This window comes from Heliconius melpomene, chromosome 12, assembly GCF_056956725.1.
Source record: "Heliconius melpomene rosina isolate 202511_hmr_F chromosome 12, ASM5695672v1, whole genome shotgun sequence".
NCBI lineage: Eukaryota > Metazoa > Arthropoda > Insecta > Lepidoptera > Nymphalidae > Heliconius > Heliconius melpomene.
In genome coordinates, this window is record NC_140400.1 from 835,723 (window position 1) to 861,131 (window position 25,409).

Sequence of the window (25,409 nt, forward strand, 5' to 3'; positions counted from 1 at the left end):
GGTCGTCGTTTCTAATATACGAAGAAGTAATAAGTATTTATTTCCTCGCATTGTTACGAATTCGAGGAAATAATTACTTCCCATTAGTGGGAGCTGCTGATAGTCTCACTCACAAAAACAACGAAATAAATTAAATAATATTTAACAGTCATGAGTTATGACAGAACATGGCATCGCTTTTTATTTTTCCATATTTATTTTCCTTGGACTTCTATCCGGATTAATAATTAAAAATATTTTTCCATTAGTAATTAAATCGGGCTCACTTAGTAAAAGGTGGTATTTAATTATGTTCAGTATTAAGATTGTTTTTTCTTCAATAAAGAAGATAAAGCAGCGTTGAAAAAAATCGTTTTTGTGCGGAAAGTGAGGAAAGAAGTGTGTTAACACTAGGTTCCCTCTGCCTTCTCTACAAAACGGAAGAATCGTGAAGCTACAACCTCAAGATCAAGTAACAGTGCGTCACTCGTTATAATACCTCATTGACGTATGGGTTATTGAGATCTAGTTACAGATACGATAAAGGTACATATAAAAAATAAAATCTTTTTATAAAGCACATGTTTATTTTCTTATAGCTCAACGCTTCACACCTTTTTTTTGGAGGATAGACAGACGGATTTTGTTTAAAACATTCCGTTTAAGATATTTTTTGTTGCTAAGTTGTGTGGAAATTTCTCAAATTCTAAGAACTTCTTGAGATTAAGATTCTGTGTCCAATTCTAAGAACCCGAAGAAACTCTGACCACAGAAAAGTTTCTATCGAAAAGGAGAGTTATATTAGTTTGATGTAGCCGAGAGCTCTCCTCGATACATTCACTATCCAATTAAAAAATAATTCTTCTAATTAAACCTGTTGTTCCTGAGATGACAACCAAACAAATTCTTTATCGTTATAATATATTAAAGAAATATGTATAGCTACGACATACAATATTTTGTTTTCATTTCATTCAGGGTGACGGACAATTGCAATTGTTCCGCGGCTTGATTAACTAATAGCTTTAAATTGCCTTTAATTAGTAACGATAACGAGAGAAAAATATAACATCCATCCATCTGTAAATCGTCATATTGTGTGCGCGTAACGGTTGTGGGTTCGATTATGTGAGCATGTATATTTTTTAAATATTATTGACTTTCCGGTAAATATATATGAAAATATTATAGAAAGTGAATGTCATGGAGTTATGGACACCATCATGGTTTCAAATGTTATTTGCTTATTTAATTAATTATTTATCAATTCATTAATATTACCTTTACTTCCATATTTTGGAGAAAAGTACTCAAGTAGTAAGTAATCTCCTTCTTCCACTTTGGCAAGACAAATCGCGGTCTTCTACAAAGTTCTGCGTCTAAATGGAATTCGAAAGGAAAGTAGAAAACAAAAGCTGAGTAAGTTTTCACTACCTACCCTTTTTTATTGTAAGAAAACCGTAAAATGAAACCACATTTTTCTTGTTTTTTTTACATAAAATAAGAAATTAGGCTGTCACTAAATAAGCAATTTCATAAAAATGGGAAGAAAGTGAAAAATTAACTTCTCAGTGTTAAGTAATTATGAAAAAATACTCAAAAACGTTATTTTATATAGAATTTTATATAGGTTATTTAAATTATGAATAATATAATAAAGTAATATAGAGCGATAGATATATTACGATCCATTGAACTTACTACTAAGTGACGTACGGCTTCCTGGCGCACGGAACCGGATGCATAACAATAATTTACTGTCTAGACAATGGACCCCTAATACTGGTAATGGTAATAATACATTTTGCTTCACGCTGTATCCTGCATGTAGCAGGGTAGGCGGAGGGAGTCTAGTGTTAAGACACTCCGCTAAAAAAACGAACTGGTATTTTTTCCAATTTTAAAAGGATGTGTGGATGAATCCTTCCATGTCCTTGCTCTTGTAACGAGGCAAAGTTGATTAGCATTGAGTTTCATCGCTCAACGCGCAATGTTTCAAGAATCCAGCGGAAAGTGGGGAACGAAAGTGTCTTAATAGCGAACGAAGTATCTTAACACAAGGTTCCCAGGCTTCTTCTGATTCTTCTGATCTACCCTGATCCGTCCGAGATACAGCGTAAAGCTATATTAACTGAAAACAATATAAAAAAACGTAAAACAATGTACCTAATTCATTTTTTCGAATAAGAAATTAGTAAAATTTATTCTACCAAACTGCAAAATGTTTATCTATTACCAAATTTTTACTATTTAAGCTATAGTTAACTATGCAACCTACAGTAGTAACGTGTTTGCTATCGATAATTAAGCCATTGGTAGTAAATCAGTACCCTCCTAAGGACTAGTAAAGTACTATATATGTGTTGATAACCGCTATCTTATCATTAATTATGTTGTTTATTTTTTGATGTTCACTTGTTCTTATCGTAAAGTTTGATTTGTAATGATAAAATCCATTCTATAATTACTGTGGCGATGGAATCTATTCTAACATTTTTCAACGATTAAAAATGAAACCAGTTGTGTTGTTGCGTTCGATTCCCGCTGGAGGAAATTAAATAATTAATATTTTCATTTTCCTCGCTCTGGCGAAGCAAAGCGCGGCGTTGAGTTCCGGTTTTCATCACGTAACGCCTGCAGAATTCGGAGAGAAATGGGGAACGGAAGCGCAATTCCGTTCCTATGTATGTATGTATGTATGTACGGAGTGTCTTCTCATCCCTCATTGTACAGTGTGAAGATAAAAAGAAAAAAGAAAGATTAGTAACGGTAAAAAAATTAAAAAAAAAAAGTTGCCATTTTAATTAAAATATTTTACATTTAAGTAATAATCAGATATGAGTTTAAATTTTAGTTTGTAAAGTAAAAAACAAATTCAAAATGTTTTTCTGCGTAAACGTACAAAAATTTATGACAAAAAATATCAAATATTCCACACGATTAACAAATTAAAAAAAAACAAGCTTGCTTGACAACTTGTTAATTAAAACAGAACTAAGTTAAAAATAATTAAAACCTGATCTATTAAATATATGCGTTTTTATCGCAGACTAATTTTTTTGAAAATAAAAATATATCAAATTGCGATTGACTTTTTGTTAACAAGTAATATAATAATTCAATTGATACCGATATTGGATTGGTTGAATAAAAATACACAAGTGCGTATTAGGTAATCCGCCATTTTGTACTGGCGGCCATCTTAGAGTCAAGTTTTTTTATAATGTGTTCTCCAAGTTAAGTCCTTTTATTTAATGCCCATATTGAGCGGGTTATTTTAAATATCTACGCCGACATTTTGTTACGGCAAAAATTCAATTCAAAAGACTATACGTAATAGCGGATCTACATGAAAATCTTTATTTTTTTCCCTAATATTTTTTTCAATAGAAATAATAATACTTAGCCGATATCAATAGATACTGATTACGACTCATTTTGCAAGAAATGCTCATAGTAATTCATAAAATAATTATAGATATGCCTATTCTGATTCGATATCTAAATTAAAAAGATAAAATTGCATGACTAAATTAGTCATCTATTTCAATATTTTTTTGTTTATCTAATTTAAACGATTGTAGCTTAAGCTAAAGCTAAGGATTAAAAGACTAAAATTTTAATCTACTATTTGAATAATCGTTTAATCTACTGCATTTTGCGAAATAAAGAAAATCCACTATCAAGTCACTCCTAACTCAATTCATCAAAGTAAGAAATCTCCTTTCAATACAGAAATTCGACTTAGGTCTTCAGTTCAGCCTACAATAATTGTAGGCTCAAGTCGAATTTCATACAAAATGTAGCAAAAAGTATAGAACGCTCGTATCTTTCGATCGCATTTGCTTAAAAGCTTTATTTTGACTTTGCTCTAGATTACGTATCTAAAATAAATATACAGATACAGGACTAGTAACTTCTCGTCCTGGATATTTATTTTAGACACTAGATGATGTTGAGAAAATTGATAAATTTCTATTCGCTATTTTACATAAATTTTCTACTAAACTTCCAATGACATTAACGTTACAAAATAAAGTGTCATCAATATATACAAAACTTTATAACTTTGAAAATTTTTTTATTAATTTGATATATACACTACCTGTAGATAACAATTAAAACTAGGTTTCTATGTCTAATATTAATTATCAAATATTTCTACAATCTGTAGGTATATTAAAAAATTAAATGTGAATGTATGTTTGTTTGTGTTGTATTATAATATAAAAGTGTTTCTTTTAGTTTTACGCTGCATCCTGAACATAGCAGGGTAGGCAGGCGGAACCTGGGAACCCAGTGTTAGGACGTTCCGACGCTCCCAAAATCAATAATAGTTTTTGTGTTTTGATTTTTATTGTTTCATGTTTCATATATAACATTTATCTGTTTTCATTTCAAATTGATTAATTAGGAATAGTTGAATAAATTTTAAACGTATTTTGTACAACGCTAGGCGAAAAAGACTGGAGAAATGTAAATATTTCTATGCTAAGGTAGCACAAAGCGCGGCGCTGTGTTCCGCTACAGCCCTCAACACGTAATGTGAATTTGAGGAGAATAAAGAAAGCGTAATAACATTTTATTTATTCACACATCTACAATCTTATCTTCACTTTAATTGTTTATTCTCAAGACCGATCCCCTTGACCGAAATCTTTTATTATTATGAATGTTCATCAATAATTATGAATACTACTAAAACAATATTTTTTTGCTGACTTCGCACGCTGTATGTTGTTGGCTTGAAATATTTTTCCGCCACTCAACACGCAATGAATGCAAAGCGGGGAATAGAAGGGTAATGAGAACGTTAATGAGAACGGAATATCTTAACACTAGGTTTCCAGGTTGCCCGTGCCTATCCTGCTATGCGCGGGATATAGTGAATAGCTAATCAAAAAACATGACACGAAAAACTACCACCATATCTCGTACATACTAACTAAAATCTAAAAAAAACATGGAAAGATAAGTAAAATAATAAATATTTACAATTCTAATTGAGCGCGAGTCGCGCTAATACAGTGTATTGATCGCTCGATCTAAGTGTCACGACTCACGATGCGCGTGCGCCGTACGCTTAGTTAGTAGTACGCGACCAGAACAACAGTATACACGTGCTTAACACATACGCTACGCTAAATAAGCTAATAACGCTAACGATACGAACAATTTAGTAAATAAAAGTTAATTATAATAAATAATTGGATAATCTCAGAAATCATTAAATGAAATTGAATATAACTAAATGAATATACAAGAAACTGAAAAAAAATGGACTTTAAGAATTTTTAGGATATATATGAACATAAGCATAAAAAATGTTAAATAATTATATTTTTATAGTGTTTAAAGTGTATACAAAGTGTTATAATGACGTGGACTGAGGAATTAGACGAGGCTTCTATACTAGCCACCAGAAAGGGTTATTGGCATATATTACTTTTCTACCTCTTGTGTGGCTTGGCATCGATTCCCACTTCGTTTTTAGTTTTTTCACAGGTCAGTAATTTTTTTGCGATTTTTTTATTATATTTTCTCGGTGAAGTTAAGAATTTGAAAACAAGTCACACTGGTCTCCGCTTTCCGTGTACAGTGTCTAAGATTGTGCCTGAGAGGCGAAAATCTACGCAGATCTGCAATCTGCAGATTGATTGACTAAATAAGAAAAACACAAATATTTAATCTCCAATATACCAAAGTAGTAAATATAAATTCACAATTACTAACAAAATTGTGTTTAGAGAGGACCTATTTTTTCATAATATGTCTAATTTTCAACTTAGTATTACATAGACACTTGATAAATGAAAACTAAAGAACTAAAAAAAGCGCATCGTTGGAAATGAAGTGTTAACTTACACTCGGTTCCCTTTACCCACCCTCTTATATGTGGGTTACACTGCAAAGCTGCTTAATTAAAGAAAAAAAACATTAAACAATAGGATCTATCATCAAGCTTATCCATCACATATCTATAAACCTCCTATGCAGAAGGAATGTAGCCAGGACACCAAAAAGTTTTCATTTAAGTTCTTTGAGAAGGATATGGAAGTTCCAAGAAAGAGCTTCACTTTCTTGGTACTCCCATACCCTGATTTCTTTCTTAACTTTCTTTTACAAAAGAAAAAAGGATTGAGGGAAGCGAAACGATGAGCTAAAACTCTTTAATACTTAAAATTCCTCCAAAGAAAATTGGAATTCCCAACTATTGCCAAGGAATCCTACAGTAATGCGTTTAGTAATAATTTCTTTTTAATAGTTTCATTGATAAAAAATGCTAAGCTGATTTTAATCGAATGAGTTATCATCATTGTAGGTTATTATGCTAAGATCGGATCTAGTTTTTGCTTGTTTAACAAGGTCCTACAACCGTAGTGTTTTAGCATTACGTTTTCTCAGTCTACACTACTAAATATGGCATAATGCCTAAAAAATTGCAAGCACTACGTCGCCGATTGAGAGGATGACGAGACAAAATACTCGAATCTCGGGCTTCAATCGGGCATTCATAAAAAATAATTGGAAATAAATAAAAATAACACGCTGTATCGAGCATACCTATAGTAGGATAGGACACAACCTACTGTTAAGACATTTCCTTCCCAGTTTCCTTTATTTGTTGAGTTTGGTTGCTGTGCTTTGTGCTTTTTGTAACAAAAGCGAGAAATCTAAAAAACCTAACCTAAAAAAAACCTAACCTTCGGGCTTACAGTTAAGCGGAATGAAAAATCTGATATTTTTTTATCGTAATGTGCTTTATAGAAATGTAATACGATAATAGATCCATCGAGCCGTATTAGAGATGCACCTCATTAAAAAAGTTGATAGTAAATTCATATCCGACTCGGGTTAACATTTATATTTACGAGTATAGATAGTTGCAGACCACAACTTAACTGCGTGGAAATTATAACAATACAATTTTACCCTTTCAATAAAACAAATATTGTAGACCTTTTTTCTCAGCTTTATATTTTTTCCTGCGTGTTGCAGGATAAGCAGAGGGAACATTATGTTGACACACTTCATTCCTCACTTTCCGCTTAATTTTCAAAAAAGGGGGAAAATAAAAATAATTCAAATCCCCAAGCAGGAATCGAACCAACAGCCGGCACCTTTGTGCTCTCCTTACCTAATACTAAGGACTACGAATACAAAGGATTTTCCTGCATATACATTCAACGTCGTCCTGGTGCAGTAATTGAGTCTATATTACAACTGCCTACGCGTGGATGATTAAGGTTCGAATCACGGTCAACCTTTGCGTTGTCGGAGTCTGCGTGCGAAGTATACTGCACTGTGTAGGCCGACCTCAGTAAGACTAGCCTTGACCGCAATCAACTGAGAGGAATTTGTTATAATATTATATACGCACGCTCTGGTAAACAGGCAAGCGCGGCGTTGAGTCCCGCCAATTAACACGCGATGCTTCCAGAATTTAGCGCAAAGTAGAGAACAGAAGTGTCGTAATGGAAACAAAGTGTCCAATGTGTGTCCAAGTGTTAGGTTCCAATTGCCTATCCTGCGATGTTCGGGGAACAGCGTGAAGCTAAATAAATTAATTTTTAACAAAAACAAAAACCGACTTCTAACAACGAACTAAAAAGTGAAAAATAATTATATAAAGATTTTATAATTGTGAAGTCGGTGTCAAGTAAAACAAACAGGCTTAGTAATTAGATATTGTAGTAAAGGTGTTGTAGCATTAGTTTGACACCGACTTCAAAATTATAAAATCTTTGTATAATTATTTTTCACTTTTTAGTTCGTTGTTAGAAGTCGGTGTTTGTTTTTGTTAAAAATTAATTTATTTTACGATTTTTAGTGATGGGTAGATCTTAAAATGAACGAGTGGTGATGGTGGTAGTGGTGGTCAACGTGTGGTTGTGATTGTCCTATGTAAAACTTCATTTAATTAGCTATTACTTTTGTGCAAAGTTACATTTTGGTATATTGACAAGAACAAACATAAAAAGTATTCGGATGAATTCGGAATCTCCCTTTTTTGAAGTTGGTTGAAAATGAGAACATCCTGTTTTTTGAGATTGGTTGAAAAGAAATGCAACGATCAGGAATCTCACTTCTGACATCAATTTAAAAAGTTTTTGCTTGTAACTATTACAGTATAATTAATTTTTGACCAAAAAAAAACAAACTTTCTCAATTTTCTCCGGATTCCATAATCGAAACCTAACCAAACTTTCACCAAATTATCCTTGAAGTGTATCCTTTCAAATAAAAAAAAAATCATCAAAATCGGTTGGCACGACATTGAGTTATTCGGCTATTAGTCGCGCACATGCATAATGCAAATTTAAGACTTATGTGATTTTCTCATGGATACCATTGTCAGACATGGACCAAAAAAAAATGGGACCATTCGGGAAGCTATACCTTTCAAATAAAAAAAAAATTATCAAAATCGGTCCACCCAGTTAAAAGTTATGAGGTAACAAACATAAAAAAAAAATAATAAAAAAAATAAAAAAAAAAAAAAAAATACAGTCGAATTGATAACCTCTTTTTCTTACAGAAGTCGGTTAAAAATAGGATTATTATTTTTAGGTGCTCGGCGTTGGCACATGGTTCTGTCGGTATACCCTGCCATGCGTGACACTCACTCTATAGTATTTTAAACCATACTTTTCTATTTACAATAATTTTGCACGTTTTCACATAAATATTTAAAACAAATGAACAATTATATTATTAGTTAAGCGCTCATGCTCTCACTACGCAAGAATGTCAGTTGGATTTGAATAACAAAGTCGTTTATTAGTAGGTTTAGGTTAATAATAATATTGTATGTACCAATTATATAACTATTAAGCCTATATTACTATTGGTATGTAGGTGGTACATCTTATTGTTAGCATTTTTATTTCTTATAGCAACATATGCGATGGGGGAACCTAGTGGCAAGTCCATATCGTTGTCCATTAATAGTCCGCGTTCTCGTGGAAATCTCTGCTTAAAGTAGATACAGGTGCTAATAAAAATGTCAGGACGGTGTACCTTAGTTAGGACTCTAGTTCCCTGAAAAAATTCTAATACTAGTAAACTCATTCAAGAATGATTAATACAGTCGCGATGTGTTCTCATGCTTGCTTAGCTTGTGTAGATGGAGTCAGTTTAGCACGAAGAGACACACAATGGCAGGTAACAACGAGGAAATCATGTTGAGAATGAAGAAGAACGTGCTCAAATAGCTCGAGAGACTGAGTGACGAAAGAATGGCAAAAAAGATTTTTAAAGCAAGAATTAGTGGTACAATTGAGGCAGTGCGAGATCTGTTTACCTTCGAGAGCACAGTATCAATAATAAAAGATGATCATGTAAAAAACCATGAGAAATGGTCATGTTATATAATTACGTTTGATATTCACCTAAAATCGTAAAAAAATAAATCTTGTATAAGTTAACAGTAATTTTATTGCCACTAAGGCTGCCAGACGCAGAGGCACAAGCGTGCCACTGTAAAAGCGATGGTTTTGGATTTGATTCCCACTCGGGGGAAAGATATATTTAAAATTATATTATTAAATACTGAGGCAAAGCGTGGCGTTAAGTTCCGTGATTCAACACGCAACGCCTCAAGAATTGGATGGAAAATGGGAAAGAATTGTCTTTACACAGAATTGATGAAAGTTAAAGTGTTTAAACTTAGTCCCACAATGCGGATTTTATTATTTTCAAAAATTTATGCGTATTTTTGTCATAAAATATTCAAACTTTTAAATCACGTCGCTTAATTTTAACGTTAGCTGCTAAGATATTTATTTTATAAAAATCCATTAATTTAATAGATTTCTTCAAAAACGTGTTTTTAACGATTTATATGCTTTGAGGAAAATGTGCTAAATTGTAGTATTAGTTCCAATTTTAAATATTGAAAGTTTATTACGATGTCGACAGAGGGCAACACGTGATGGAACTTTGAGAACTCCCTGTAGTATAGTCATTTATTAATTTATATAACCAACTTTTATGTAGGTATTATTACAAAAATGTATAAAACTAATATGTAATGCTGTATATACATTTAGGTTGGCCTTTGTATTTTTAGAGATGTGCTTTCCGGTGGCTTTCGCTGTTTTTAGAAAGGTGCTTTCGTTTTTATAGCATTTTTCTAGACGTCTGATAGTGCTTTCATTTTTAGGTATAATTGACACATTAATAAATAATTTAATACTTCCGTTTTTTGTGGACCATTCTATTCAGTTGACCTTTAAAAAAATTGCGTATTAATCGCGGAGAAACTTGTTTCATTTACATGCCATTCCGAAAAAACTAGTCTAGTCTAGTTATATGTTCTCTCTGCCTGCTCTGCTAGTACCTACGGAAAAAAGTGGAAAACTAAAAAAAAATATATGACTATACAACACACTGGACAATGAGTTATTTTTATATCCTCTGCTAAAACGATAAAGCGCGGTGTTGAGTTCCTCCAAACGAAGTATGTTAACACTGGGTTTCCTAATCTGCTATTTACGTGACAGCATGCAGCTAACACAAATAAATACAAATTCATGTAGTCCATATAGTACATAATATTCCCAGGTCTTCACAAATGCCACACCAAGGCACTGGTGCGCTTCACCACCAGAACTGGCGAAACTGGACATCCAAGAAGAAGATCTCCTAAACCTCACGATACCAAGGGAGAAGGATGAATTCGAATCATGTAGAATATATGCTATAGATTTGGATATATTTAATCGTATCTATGACAACACTATTGAAAGGTATTTTAGCTTTTATAAAATAGACTATATTATCATAAAATAAAATCTTCATAGGATATAATTATATGTGTCCATATAATTTTATAAAATACGTAAAATCATTTTTTTTACTTCACGCTGTACCCCACACATAGTTTAGGGTAGACAGAGGGAACGTAGGCACCGACTGTTCAGACACTCCATCCCTATCAGGACACTTCCGCTCCCTACTTTTCGCCGAATACTGAAGACATTGCATGGTGAATGGCAGAACTAAACGCTGCGCTTTGTGTCATTACTAGAACGGATGTTATTTCCTGGAGTACATAACCTTTGGCGGTTACAGTTACGCGAACATGTAAAACCAAAGAACACTACTAACATACTTATTATTTGGCGGAACTTATTAGGTATTTGGTAGAACGTGCCGCTGCACGATGATGAGTTGAGGATTATTATTTTTAAATTTATAAACATTCTCCAAACGTATATTGAAGCTCGAACTATATCACGCCTTACTACGTCAAGGCGGCGTCAATATTTACGTATTAAAGAGTATTGCAAATGATATTTGGTTTACTATTCATTCATTTAAATCAATAAATATAAACAAATATATTTAAATCCATTATATATGAGATATGTACATGTTTACCAAAAGTCAAGTGCCGTCATATTTTTGATTTCATACATTAAGACTTGGCTTCATTCCAACGGTAATGGATTTTCATCCTACTAATCCCAATCCTACTTAAAGCTTGTGGGGATATATGTTTGTTCCAGTTTTACGCAAAAACTACTGACGGATTTTAGATTAATTTATATCTAATCTAGCTTTACGCTGTATCCCTAGAGGGGTAATCAGAGAGAACTAAGTGCCAAACGCTACGGTCTCTGCATACCTCTTTTACCTTTTTGATGTCAGGCACCAACCTCTTATACATGCCCCCCGGGGAGTCTTCATGGTTTTTTCCTAAGTCTCTTCCAGTATCTTTGATACTGGAAGAAACTATAAAAGATAAATTTGTGTTCCACTTTCTCATAAACACTAATTAAAGCGTGGAGAACGGAAGTGTTCTAATGGGAATAGAGTACCTCCACGCTACGTCGCCAGGTTGTCTACCTCAACAATACAATACAATATAGACTTTTAATTTTTCAGATCTGATTTAGAACGTTATACGTTGTATAGTAAGAAGAGTAACTCCACTAAATTTAACGAAGATGTTGAAAGATTAAGGGTGAATATTTTTTTCTGTGTCATTTTCTCAACTATTGGCATAATTGGGATTTAATCCCCAAAGCATGAAAAAAAATGTTTTTTGAACGAGTAGTTGTCTTTTTATAATATGTTATAATATTTTTTAGGTACAGAATGCCATATTGTCTGCGAGAAAAGAACCTGTTGCCTGTGGAAATGGATGGAAGTACAGTACTGAACATTATAAAACAACTTTGGTTACCGAGGTAGTAATAAAAAATAATAATTAAATTAAAATTAAATCAGCTTCACTCTGTATCTGCACACAATAGGCAGAGGCAGAGGGAACCTAGTGTTAAGACACTCCGTTCCCCACTTTTTGCCGAATTCTGGGGGCATTGCGTGTTGAGTGACAGAACTCTACGCCGCGCTTTGCCTCGACACCAGAGCGAAGAAATGAAAATAAGAGCCAAAGTGAATGGAAATATAAATTAAAATAAATATTTTGTTTCCTCGAGTGAGGATCTAACCCGCAACCAGTCGCGTTTACAGTCACACTTTGTGCACCTGGCCTCCATAAAAAAATTAAGTAAATTTTTCCATTTTCTTCACAGTTTTCACTCGTATGCGAAAATAATTGGCTCCCCAGCACCAGCAACACGTTATTTTGGCTCGGATCTATTTTTGGCAATTTATTCTTCGGATGGATGTCAGATAGGTTAGTGTTTCAATACCAGGTCTCATAAAATCTTAGATCAAGAAATAACAATAACTTAAGTAAAGTTTAAAAATATATATTTAATAGGGATATGCGTTGCTTGGTCAAACCATCTGATAGGTATTTTTTGCCGAATTATAATAACTTAGAGTTAAGACATTCAGATCTTCACTTGCCGCCTAATTTCGGAACATCGCGTGTTGGATGGCGAAACTCAACACCGCTCTTTGTCTTTATCAGAACGAAACAAAATTATTCCGGGCGTCGAACACACAACCTGCGTGGCCACGCTTTTAAAAACTATGTAACTTTCAGATATGGCCGGCGAGTAACAATCCTTCTGATGATCGCCCTAGAAGTTCCTCTATCTATAGCTGCAGCGTTTTCTTCGCACTACTGGGTGTATATCGCATTGAGAGTGGCCGGTGGGCTGTTCTTTCCTGCATTGTATCAACTACCCTTCGTTCTGGCTTTGGAACTGATGCCACCTTCTAGAAGAACGTATACAGGTCAGATGTAAGAAGAGTAATAATACTTTTTTTAGTTTCTTGCTACATCCCGCACATAGCATGGTAGTTAGAGGAAACTCTGACCGATCTATTCACGTACAATGGGTTACATCGAAACTATTGTTTTTTGTTATCCTGCTCATAGTAGGGTAGGCCATTACGATACTTCCATTTCCAACTTTCCGGTGAATTCTAGAGGCATTGCCTGTTTAGTGGCGCAACTCAATGCCGCGCTTTACCTCGTTACCAAAAGAATAAAAAAGTATAAAAAAAAATTTAAGTTAAACGGTTTTATATTGCAGATAAATGTACTAAAAGCTAAAAAATAATTTCATAGAAATTATGATTACTAAAATTTAATCGTGGGGCACGTCCAATATCTACAATTGCAAGACATAGCGTGAGACTTCACCCACCTAGTGGTAAGTAGCAAGTGTCCCCACGATTTTATTTTAGTAATCATAATTTCTATGAAATTATTTTTTAGCTTTTAGTACATTTATCTGCAATATAAAACCGTTTAACTTAAAATTTTTTTTTACTTTTTTATTTTTAAGTTTTTAGTTTTTATTTCTCATGCTATTCAATTCGTTGAAATGAGGCTCGATGTCTCATTATTGCAAGGTTAATGGAGAATGTTACGAACGACCCCCCCAGAGGTCCAATAGAGGGACAAGGCTATGTACAACAAGATGTGCCTGAATCTTGAGGGGAAAACGCTAACGACATATCATTTTTATCCACCTAGTGCCATACAGTTCTCGGCGCGCTTTTACCTTTTACCTTGGGTGGTACCCCTAGCGACGTATCATTTTTAGGCACCCTATAGCCACACAGTCCTCGACAGGATACCAGATCTTGACTTAGGTGGGAGATTCATATTGTAATTGTGTATAGTATACTGTATTATACTTACCAAGCCCTTTATTTTGATACCCATATTGATGGGATTGAAAACTACATTATCCGCCATTTTGTAGCAGTGGCCATCTTTGATTTTGATTTTGTATAGTGCACTGAATTCTACTTGACAAGCCCTTTCATTTGATACCCATATTGATGGGATCGAAAAAACTAACTTGTCCGCCATCTTGTAGCGGCGGCCATCTTGGATTTTGATTTTGTATAGTCCACTGAATTCTGCTTGACAAGCCCTTTCATTTGATACCCGTATTGATAGGATTGAAAAAAACTAACTTGTCCGCCATCTTATAGTGGCGGCCATCTTGGATTTTGATTTTGTATAGTCCACTGAATTCTACTTGACAAGCCCTTTCATTTGATATCCATATTGATGGGATTGAAAAAAACTAAGTTGTCCGCCATCTTGTAGCGGCGGCCATCTTGGATTCACAATAATATTGAATATGGATAATTGTATTGTCACCAGAATCAAAGGCGTATACCAAATTTCAGATCAATCGGTTAACGGGAAGAGGGTTAAATTTCAATTACTAAATTTGACCCAAACAAACAAACAAACGGGGTGAGCTAAATAAAACCGTTTAAAAAGGAAGTAAACATAACAAATTCATCAGCCTTATAACATCCCTGTAGATATAGTATTCAAGTATTATATAATGTAATTCTTAATGGTCACTTACTTATTTGTTATGATTTTTTCTTTTTCCATATAGGAATCGTGGTGGGCATGATGTTCGCTAGCGGCATGTGCCTGTTAGCGCTCTTAGCGTATCTCATACGAGACTGGTTCTACCTCTCCTTGGCTACTAGTCTACCCTTCATTTTGTTATTTACGTAAGTATTTTTTTCAACATTTTATTTTATCAAATGATGTCATTAGCTTGTTTCCATTAATAAATATCTTAATCTTCCATTATTTTTTACTGTCACAGATAATATTTGCAAATGGTTAAGAGGCACATGAAAGCAATATACCTACATGAGTATTGTTACAAAAGGTTATTGTAACATTTTAAAATGTGTGGAATTGGCGGAGAGCGGAGTGACTTAATACTACGTTCCCTTTGGTTACATTGCTATGTGATAAAAAGCGTGAAGCTGATTTTTATTGTAATATTTAATTTGGCCAAATTTAAAAACGTATTACTTACATTCTTTTCAGATATTACTGGCTTATCCCGGAGTCACCGCGCTGGTTAGTCGGACGCGGTCGTATAGCTGATGCCGAGAAAGTCTACAGAAATTTAGCAAAAAGAAATGGAATCACATTAGACTACGGATTTTTATTAGATTTACATGTTAGTATGTGGTAGATTCACTCAAATAATAATGGCATACTAATTAGAAAGTATATACCCTTAATAATTTAATTTTTTAAAATCATACTACATGATTTTGTAGCAGTTCATAAAATACACCTGCCAAGTTTACGGTTCTCAAAGTCTCTGAGTAAAATGAAAGTGACATACGGATGAACGGACAGACAGACAGAATTAACGAATTTATAAGCGTCCCATTTTTGGCATTTGGCTACGGAACCTAATAAAATTTATTCCGATTGTGGATCGCACTCAAAACCATTGCTTTTTATAATAATAATTTTACCTTAGTTAATTCTCTAGTTTTTTACTATTTCTTTTGTTTATTACAGAAGAAAATAAAGACAGACGAAGGTGACTTGGAAGTGCCAGTACTATCTAATATGAACGGTCATATACCGAATCAGGAATCTGAAGAATATATAGACAGGAGAATTAGCAACATGCTTTCTTTTAAAGCAGATCTAAAAAAAATAAACGATAGTAACGTTGAAAATAAAGATAACAAAGAAATAACCATGCAATTAGAACTAAGTGATAGTAGATTAAGAAATTATAGAGATTTAGAAAATACTGACGATAGTATGATAAATCAAGGAGATTTATCAAATTCAATACCAAGTAAAAACTCATTAAAAATAGATACGGCATCATCAATGCAATCTTTTAGAAGAAAATCCATACAAATAGTAAATAGGATATTACTTAAAGACGAAGAAGAAAATATGTTAGAAAATCAAAGAATGGATGATCAGAATTCAGAAGGCGATTGTAAAGCGTCTCCACTCGATGTGTTTAGATATCCGAATTTAAGAAAAAAGTTTTTTATTTTAACTTTCAATTGGGTGGCTCTAGGTGTAGTGTATAATAGTTTAAGTTATAATTCACCGAATTTGGGGGTAGATGATTATTTGGCGTTTTTTATTGGTGAGTACTGTTATAATGTGGCTGACTGTATATTTTTACTTTGTAACGGTCTCTGCTTCTTGTTATTTTTTTTTATGTCCAACTCCACGCTTTTTTTTCTAACACCTATATTATAAAACTAAAGACTTTTTTTGTTGTGAGTGCTAATGTCGGGCACTGTTGGTTTGAATTTTAAAATTTGCTGGTGGCTGATTGCCCATTTAAATATAAGATCACTCTAACATGATTAATACTCTTAAGTATTTTTTATTTGACCACCGTAGCAAAGTCGCAGGTGAAAGCTAGTCTTTATTTATATTTTAGGGGGTGCTGTGGAACTACCTTCTTACTTCATAGCATTGCAATGTATGGAAAGATACGGGAGACGCTGGGTTTTATGCGTATGTATGAACATCGGGGGCTTGGCGTGTCTGAGCTGTGTTCTTGTACCCGAAAGTAAGTTCTTTTTTATTTATTTACTAGCGGACGCGCGCAGCTTCGCTTGCGTATTTAGGGATGAATTCTAATAACCCATGAAACATATGCTCGATGAAATATTTTTAAGAGTCTAAATTTCAAATTTTATAAAAATCGGCCGCAATAAAAAATAAAAAAATCGCGATTTAAAGACTTTTCCATACAAACTTTCAACCCCTTATTTGCACCCTTAGGGGGTGAATTCTAGAAATTCATGAAACACATGTTCAAATAAATATTTTTAAGAGTCTAAATATCAAATTTTATAAAAATCGGTGGCGATTTAAGAATTTTTCCATACAAACTTTCAACCCCTTATTTGCACCCTTAGAGGGAGAATTCTAGAAAACGATGAAACACATGTTCAATTAAATACTTTTAAAAATCTAAATTTTAAATTTTATAAAAATCGGTGCCGATTTTAATTTTTTTCCATACAAACTTTGAACCCCTATTTTACGCCTTTAGGGTTAAAATTTTTCAAAATCCCTTCTTAGTGGATGTCCAGATTACGAAAGTAAACATCTGTCCAAGTTTCATGTTTCTACGCACAGCGGTTACGGCTGTGCGTGCGTCTTACCTCAGTCAGTGAGGACAAGTCCTTTTATATATATAGATTATTCGCCGCAAACTCAATACTAAATTATTTAGTTATAAATAATATAATGAATAAACTTTGCCTAATTTTCCATAGATTATCTCGTTCGGTACATTCTCGCTCATTTTAAAAAGTAATATTGTCACTAAATACGCAATGTAGAGAAAGAAGTGTCTTAACACTATATTTTCTCTGTCTACCCTGCTATAAGTTCGTTTTGTTAACTAAATCTAATATTTTTATTAAATTAAAATCCCTGCGATTAGCATCGAACCTACAAACCATCATCATATATAAAAACCTTTCAAACTTACAAAATGTTATTTGTAATTCCCCTTCTAATCAATATATTTATTTTGGTAACAGTCACGCGGACTTTTAAATAATATTGTAATAAGTATAGGTTAAGGCCGTCGCTCATTGAATAGCACTTAACTTGTCTATCTATTACGTAGGTATTACATAGAAATGTCAGTTTCATAGTTACTTAAGATAATTTATAATTTATCTTTATGTATGTATGTATACGTATGGTGGCGCCATCTTATCAGAGTGTGATATTTAATGGTTGTGCACTCGATCTCCACTCAAGGAAATCAATTTAATTTTTTATTTTTATCTCGACAATTCAGCGGAAACTTTCCTCTCTGCCTACCCTGCTATACGCGTGATAAAATAAATATGTCAAGTTATGTCGGATTTAGAGAACATCTTAATTACCTCGATGTGTACTAAAAATATTTCTTTTCTATTTCAGCCTGGCCCTGGATAACCGTGTCTTTAGCGATGCTGGGTAGACTATGCGCTGCTGCATCTTTTGCAGTATTCTACGTCCAGATCGGTGAATTATTACCAACAGTTGTGAGGTCACAGGCGATGGGCGCGTCTTCCTTTATATCTGGACTTGGCTTGCTGACGGTTCCGTATATAGTGTCTTTGGTGAGTATCTACTTATATATATAACTCCGCGTTGTGCCTTGTTGCCACATGGAAGAAAACGAGAAACTACACCCGTCACGTAGCTTACCCCACGTATATGCCACTGATCGTATTTAACGTTTGAGGAAAGACTAGAACACTGATGACAAACTGACTTAATTATCATAAATGCAATTAACAATTAATGACAACTTATACAAATTAAACACAGTATAGAAACCCAGACTTTAAATTTTAGTAGTATTCCTTAAACGACTTTAAATTTTAGTAGTATTCCTTAAACTTCATATATTATTAGGAATGTTAGATACAGTGACATTTATTAAATTTAATTTATCAAATGTTTCAAAGGAAACGAAAGAAAATAATCACACAACTTATCGAAAGTGGACTGCATTTCTTAAAAGACTTAAAGACATAATTACAGTCAAAGTTTATTTTCAGGCCATGTATTGGAGAGCCCTTCCACTTATCATCATGGGAGTGCTCAGTGTAGTGGGAGGAATCACTTCCCTCCTTTTGCCGGAGACTTTGAACGAACCGCTACCTCAGACATTGGGCGACGGAGAAATCTTTGGACGTGACTTCAAAATACTTAGTTGTGTTACTAGATGATTATATGAAAATTCAAACTTTTTTGGTTTTTGTATGTATGAATACTTATACAAATGATTCAAATGATTTATTTTTATAATATAAAAATAATCGTATTATAAACTAGAAACCTGCTCGTGGCTTCGCCCGCTTAAACTTATTTTTGTATTATAGCCAAATTATATAAAAACTTTACATCAATTTTATCCTGTATGTTATTCTAATGTACATGCAATATAACTGTAAAGTTATATCTAAACCTGTTCAGTAGTTTTTGCGTGAGGATGAATTTTTATCCATCCTCACAAACTTTCACGTTTATAATATTCGTATTTTTATGTATCTAGTTAAACTAGATTTGGACTGGACCTTGTGGGTTCGATTCTTACTCGGGGAAATGATTATATTTAAGTTATTGTTACTTCCCCCACTGACAGACAAAAAAACGGCGTTGTGTTCCGCCACTGAGCACGTAATGTATGTGTTAACACTAAACGTCTCGAATTTACACAAAAAATGGAGATTGTCTCTTAACATTAGATTACCTCTGTCTTCCCACTTAGCACCCAATGCCTCAAAAACACGGCTGAAAGTGGGGAACAGAAGTGTTCTATGAAGAATGGAGTGATTTAACACTAGGTTCTCAGGTTACCTCTGCCTACCATGCTATGTGCAACGTGAACCTAAATAATAAAGAGATAATTTCAAAGACTTTCCTTTAATAAGACCGAAGAAATAAAAATATTCTTACTATATAGATGTTAATTTAGCCCGTCAGTCAATGCAGTCAGTTATTTTTTCTTTATTTAAATGTTATATTAACATATAGGTATATTTTGTAATTTATGGTATATTGTAAATAACCAACTTAGTTGTTATTTTTTAGTTATATATTATTATGTTTTTCTTAATGTAAATAGTAAATAAAGTATAATTGATATGAAATTTGTTTTTACTTTCAATAATATCTCTTTAAACACTTTCTACGGCGGAACTTAACGCTGCCTTTAGTCTTGCCAAGCCAGGGAAATCAAAATATTTAATTCTCCTGAGTGAGTCTGGATCTACCCTAAAACCTACGTGTTTTCAGCTAGTCTATTGAAATTTAAAACATCTATTGTTGAACTTCGAGAGACCAGACAAAATTTAAAAAAAAAATGGTTCCTTAGCAAAGGTATGTACATCAGCATGTGGGGAATTTTAAGCAAATGGTGATCGATCATCAGTTCGGTATTCTGTAATAATAATACTCGTAAAAAAGAAGGCTAGCCAAATTATATGAGATATGGAAAAAAGCTAAAAAATCGGTGTTCCGTATCTGTATAATAGCTTTGACTAGTAATGATAACTTATTACTACTAAATTTTCCCTGTCCCCATAGGTTAGTACCTAGTAGTAGTGTCCAGTAGTTTTACGTGTGCGTTGTCAGTCTCTCAAAAATAGAAGAGTTTTATTTATAGGTAGGTACCTAGTAGAGTCCCGCGCGCATTATACAGAAATATACCTATAGTGTTGTTCAAAGTAATAAATCTGCATCCGTGGTGCAGCAGTAAACACATCTGTTTAACTCGCAAAAGGTCTTCGGTTTAATCCCGGGCGAAAACATACCTACTTTTCCCAGCCCGATCGACGGTCGAAAACATAGATTCGATTCCCTTAGAGGACCCCCTTGCCGCCGTCGACATCCTCTCAAGTAGCTCGTAGTAGTTGCACTTCCTCCAGGATAGACTACTCACTTCCCTATCTTGTAAATTCCAGTAGGGCCATCCAAATCGTAATCAAAATATTCTTTATGCGATTAGGCCATTACAAACAGGTTTGAATCCTCAAGTTACATAGAACCGTCAGTAGTATCAGTTCTATAGTGGGCAATCATCGGCTCGGAAGTCAGCTTCGCTGTAATATAGTCTAAAATTAAAAAAAATCTTTTAAATATAATAGTTACTAATATAGTTTTTAAATAAAATGTACTGTTCTTATAATTTATTTCTCGAGCAATCAGTTTCCGTGGTGTAGCGGTTATCACATCTGCCTAACACGCAGAAGGTCCCCGGTTCGATCCCGGGCGGAAACATATTTTTTAACAGAAGAGTTTTATTTTTATAATATTTTTGTTAATTTGTAAATTAAGATTTTTATTATTATTTGAAAAGAAAATAATATTTGCAAAAATTATATATGTTGAGGCTTTGTATTTTGAACAAACTAGCCCAAAAATAGCCAGAAATGTGTTGTTTTACTACATTCTTTAAAAAGTAAAAAAAAAGTATTGTTTCATTGATTTTAATTTGCTAATATTATTTTATTGTTTTAATCCACTGAATTGAACTATTGTTTTTATTTTTATATATCATAAAAAAAAAATCTTGTAAACGCCATCTAGTAAGCAAGAATAAAACTATTTAATTACAAAACAAAACTACATCTATTTTAGCTATTGGCTGATAGATGGCGGTGTTAGATTTTTCTTATTAAATACAAATAAATATAATGAAAAATATTAATTGTAATTTAACAAATATAATTTGTGAAAGAACCGTTTCATAAGAATAAAATTTAATATATATTTTTCCCAACTAAAGAATCATGTACATAATATGTTATAACATATTTTATATTTTCGTAAAATATTAATGGTAAATCTTAACCGTGATAAGCTAAGTACATTTCATGCTTAACACGGAATGTCTCGGAAATTACAGTGCATGTGGAACGGAGTATCGTAGCATTAGGTTCCCTCTACCTACTCGCTATGTGGTAAACAATGATGAAGCTGCGAAATATTGAAATCCATCCCCGCGAGTTGTTTCCCATTCGAGGAAATCAGCAGATTTATGAAAATATTCAATTTTTCATTCTCCAGCTACATAAAATATATATCGTCTCGCTCCGGTAACGAGGAGAAGCGCGGTTCTACGTATCAACACGCAATGCCTCAAGAATTGGGCGGAAAGTGGGAAATGGAAGTATCTTATTGGGGAGCAGATTGTCTCAACACGAGGTTCCCAGGTTGCCTCTACCTACCCTACATAAAGTATAGTCGATAATAAATTAAATAACAGTAATGTATTATAGAAACATGACATAACTATAAGCAACAGCTCCTGAGAATTATTATGTTGTTCGTATGATTATTTATATTTATAAATATGTCGTTAAAAGAATCTATAGATACTAAAATTAAAAGGCTTAAGAGTCTGCTTGAGCGCCCTAATCTAAGGAACAATTGATATTCTTCCTCTATTAAATGGGTTGAGTTCATTTTTGCGATAAAAGCTGTATACAGCTTTTATCTATATTATAGAGACATATTTCCATTCGACCTCGGGGGCAACGCCGCATGTAAAAGATAGTATGTCATGTCTACTACTTTTTAATACGTACAGGGTATTGGCGGAATAATAATTACCAAATTACATCAGTAGATTTAAGTGTAGAGCAGTCAATTTACAAATCTGTTGTTTTCTTCAAGAAATTAAAATATTTGACACCGTTGAGTTCCGACACTCAACCTCGAGCATCATTCCTCAATTTGGTGGAAATTGGGGAACGAAGTGTCTGCCACTCTGAAAGACATTCAGTTACCGCCTACCGTCTTAATAACAGATTCCCAGGCTCCCTTTGCCTATCTTGCTAAATGTGTGATACAGCGTAAGGCTAAAAAAAAAATATCTATTTCAATTTGAACTCACAACTGTTACATATACATTTTAAGTATTCCACCCTGAGCTTTACATACAATTTTTATATATTTTTTTTATTTTTTTTAATTTAAATTACAATATTTTTTTTTTTTAAAAAGAATGCAAACCCATCATATATTATCTGCACCCACACGCACTCACCCTGTCCGTACGCACTTTTTTATACTTGTATGCGTGTCCCTATGTTGCAATCACTATATAGGGCAGGCTCAGTAATAGAAAAATACAGGGACGAACTAATCATGAAAAACTATCTTTTTATATATTTTTTATATTATAGTAGTGACGTGTTCTATTTAGTAATATAGGTGAGCTAGTGGTATGTCGTTATTTTTTTAGCTTTACGCTGTATCTCGTATATAACAGGGTTCCTAGAGGAAACTTATTGATAAGTAACTTCGTTCGCCAAGCAACGCACTTTTCGAAACATTGCGTATTGCGTTGCATTCTTAACTTCAGCTTTGCGTTTTCCCACAAAGGAGGTTTCTGCTCTAGAAATAATCTACTATTAGGTATGTTTATTCGTTCTTCACTTTCCTTCCGATATTTGATACATCGCTTGTTAGCATCGCATTCAATACTGCACATGTAATATGAATAATGTATGTATATTAAAAATGACTTCATATAACAATAGTTCAGATAGTTTAGTATGTTTCAATAATTATGGTGCAGTAATTATCATTATCACGAATTATAAATTACAATTGTCATCAGATAATGAGATGCAGGACACGCAAAGGTCGGCAGGCGCAAAGCATTGGGAGGAATGTTAGGTTGTACATTATATTTTCCATTTTAAGCAATATAGAGTCATTGTTGCAACATATGAAAATCAATTCTAAACGCAGGTTTTATACAAACGCTTACATTAAAAATATCATTCTTCGAACCTATAATCTGAGCATCACAGAAAAATACCTTCAGAGGGAACCTAGCAATAAGACTCTTCATTGGAAAATTTTCTAGTCGTTGCATGACATTGCAGAATCAGACCTCAACTCTGTTTTGTTTTTTCACCAGAGCGGGAGACTTGAAATATCATTAAATTAATCATTCCGAGTAGAAATCTAAGCCACAACCGCCGCGCTTACGTTCAGAAGCTGCACCGCTGCGCTACGACTGCCTCAACAACCCAATAACACAATAACTTAATAACATAATTTAATAACTAAACTAAAATAACTGTATAACTAAAATAACTTTATAATTCAATAAGAAGCCCTTTGAATACGCACCTGGTATCAAAGTTTAAAAGATTGTTTGCATCTCTTAGTATAGTTTCGGTTTTAGGTCACACACACGCACACATACACGCACCGTGTACGTATACACACAACATTGTTAGTGTGTGTCGTATTGTGATAAGTTCATTTTAAATATACTTACTTCCGCACTTGATTTCGTTTCCTTTAAGCGTTTTATTATATTTATAGATAGCTTAGTGTTAGACTCCTCCTCTACGATATTTGAGGGTACGATCTCATTCAGGGGGCGGTATTTTGCGTTCATAGGCAGTGCACCGCGATAGTGTCTTTAGGTTAGGTATACATAGGCATAAAAAACCTGGTGTTATGAAACATTATAAAAAAAAATAATTTGTTTAAATTTATTTATTAATTGAGACCAGTCATGGCGCAGGACCACAAGCGTGTGAAGCATGTAAGCGCGATAGTTAGATAAATTTAATATTTCGCCGTTCCGTCACTCAACATCCAACGCCTCCAGAATTTGGCGGAAAATTGGGAACTGAATTGTCTTTATGGAACGGAGTGTCTTAACAGTAGGGTCCCAGGTTTTCTCTGTCTACCCCGCTATGTGCGGGATTCAGCGTGAAGAATAAATATTTTATAAACAAATTAAATATATTTTAATTCATTATTTTAAAAATTACTTAAAATTTAACTTTAGAAAAGTTGCCACTATTAAGTGACCGAGGCCATTCTTGCTCCTGGCGAAGGCGTTTAAGAGGAAACGCGATGGTGGTGGATTCGATTCCGACTCATCATGAGTTCCACCACCAAACACAATATCTCTAAAATTGGGCAAAAGAGAGGGACGGAGTATTTAACGCTGGGTTCCTCTCTGCTGCTGCCCATTCTGCTATGTGGGGAAAAGGTGACATGCCCCAATTATTTAATATATTTTTAATTTAGTTTTGAATGATTCATTGTTTCTAGAGTAGGTAATAGTTCACATCTCCAAGGCCGTTCACAATAAGTGTCACAGGGCAGTGTTTTACTAGGATTGACCAATTTCATTTGTTTTGTACTAATCATTGTATTTTAATTAGTGTCTTATCTGACTGTAGATTTTTATATACTTATATGAGAAATAGATATTTTAAGTAATTAAATATATATATAAAAAAAGAATTATTTATCTGTATTTTGTGCCTTATCTTTATAAACTTCATGCTACTTCCCCACGCAGCAGGGTACCAGAGGGAAGTGTAAAGAAAGTGTTAAAAATCTCTGTTTCCCATGCACCGTGCAGTTCTTCAATCATTGTAGGCTGAGTAGCGATTTGAAAGCAAGGAAATCAATATAATTCATTAACCAAAGTGATAATCGAACCCATAACCGTCAGATTTACATTCAGAAGCAGTGGAACACCACTGCGTCACGACGACGGCCCCAATATTTACAAATTCAGTGAAATGATGCTTCATAAATAAAACTATAAATACGTTTACATAATTATTTTAATATATTTTTCATTTAGTATTTTGGTCGTGGGTTCGATTCTAACTCGGGTAAGAATTAAGTCTATTTCTTCCCAACACAAGCAACTTTCAACAAAAAGCGCAGC

The 25,409-nt window shown here is 33.6% G+C and overlaps 1 protein-coding gene and 1 non-coding gene across 2 annotated transcripts; both read left to right on the forward strand.

The window, feature by feature from the left end:
- Positions 1-5,057: 5,057 nt before the first annotated feature.
- LOC146533312 (organic cation transporter protein-like) lies at positions 5,058-19,798 on the forward strand. Its single transcript, XM_085194610.1, has 12 exons — positions 5,058-5,484; positions 10,546-10,730; positions 11,872-11,950; positions 12,078-12,176; positions 12,525-12,628; positions 12,944-13,137; positions 14,775-14,895; positions 15,224-15,359; positions 15,713-16,307; positions 16,611-16,742; positions 18,119-18,300; positions 18,745-19,798. The coding sequence occupies exons 1-12, from the start codon at positions 5,356-5,358 to the stop codon at positions 18,913-18,915; spliced, it is 2,127 nt and encodes a 708-aa protein (XP_085050736.1). The 5' UTR covers positions 5,058-5,355; the 3' UTR covers positions 18,916-19,798.
- Positions 19,799-20,895: 1,097 nt separating this feature from the next.
- On the forward strand, positions 20,896-20,968 carry TRNAV-AAC (transfer RNA valine (anticodon AAC)). Its single transcript has one exon. It is a non-coding gene; the product is annotated as a tRNA-Val (tRNA).
- Positions 20,969-25,409: the final 4,441 nt, after the last annotated feature.

Coding starts and splice junctions, on each gene's coding strand:
- LOC146533312 (XM_085194610.1), top strand. CDS start 5,356: ATGACGTGGACTGAGGAATTAGACGAGGCTTCTATACTAGCCACCAGA. Junction 10,731..11,871: donor TATGACAACACTATTGAAAG/GTATTTTAGCTT, acceptor TTAATTTTTCAG/ATCTGATTTAGAACGTTATA. Junction 12,177..12,524: donor AAACAACTTTGGTTACCGAG/GTAGTAATAAAA, acceptor TTTTCTTCACAG/TTTTCACTCGTATGCGAAAA.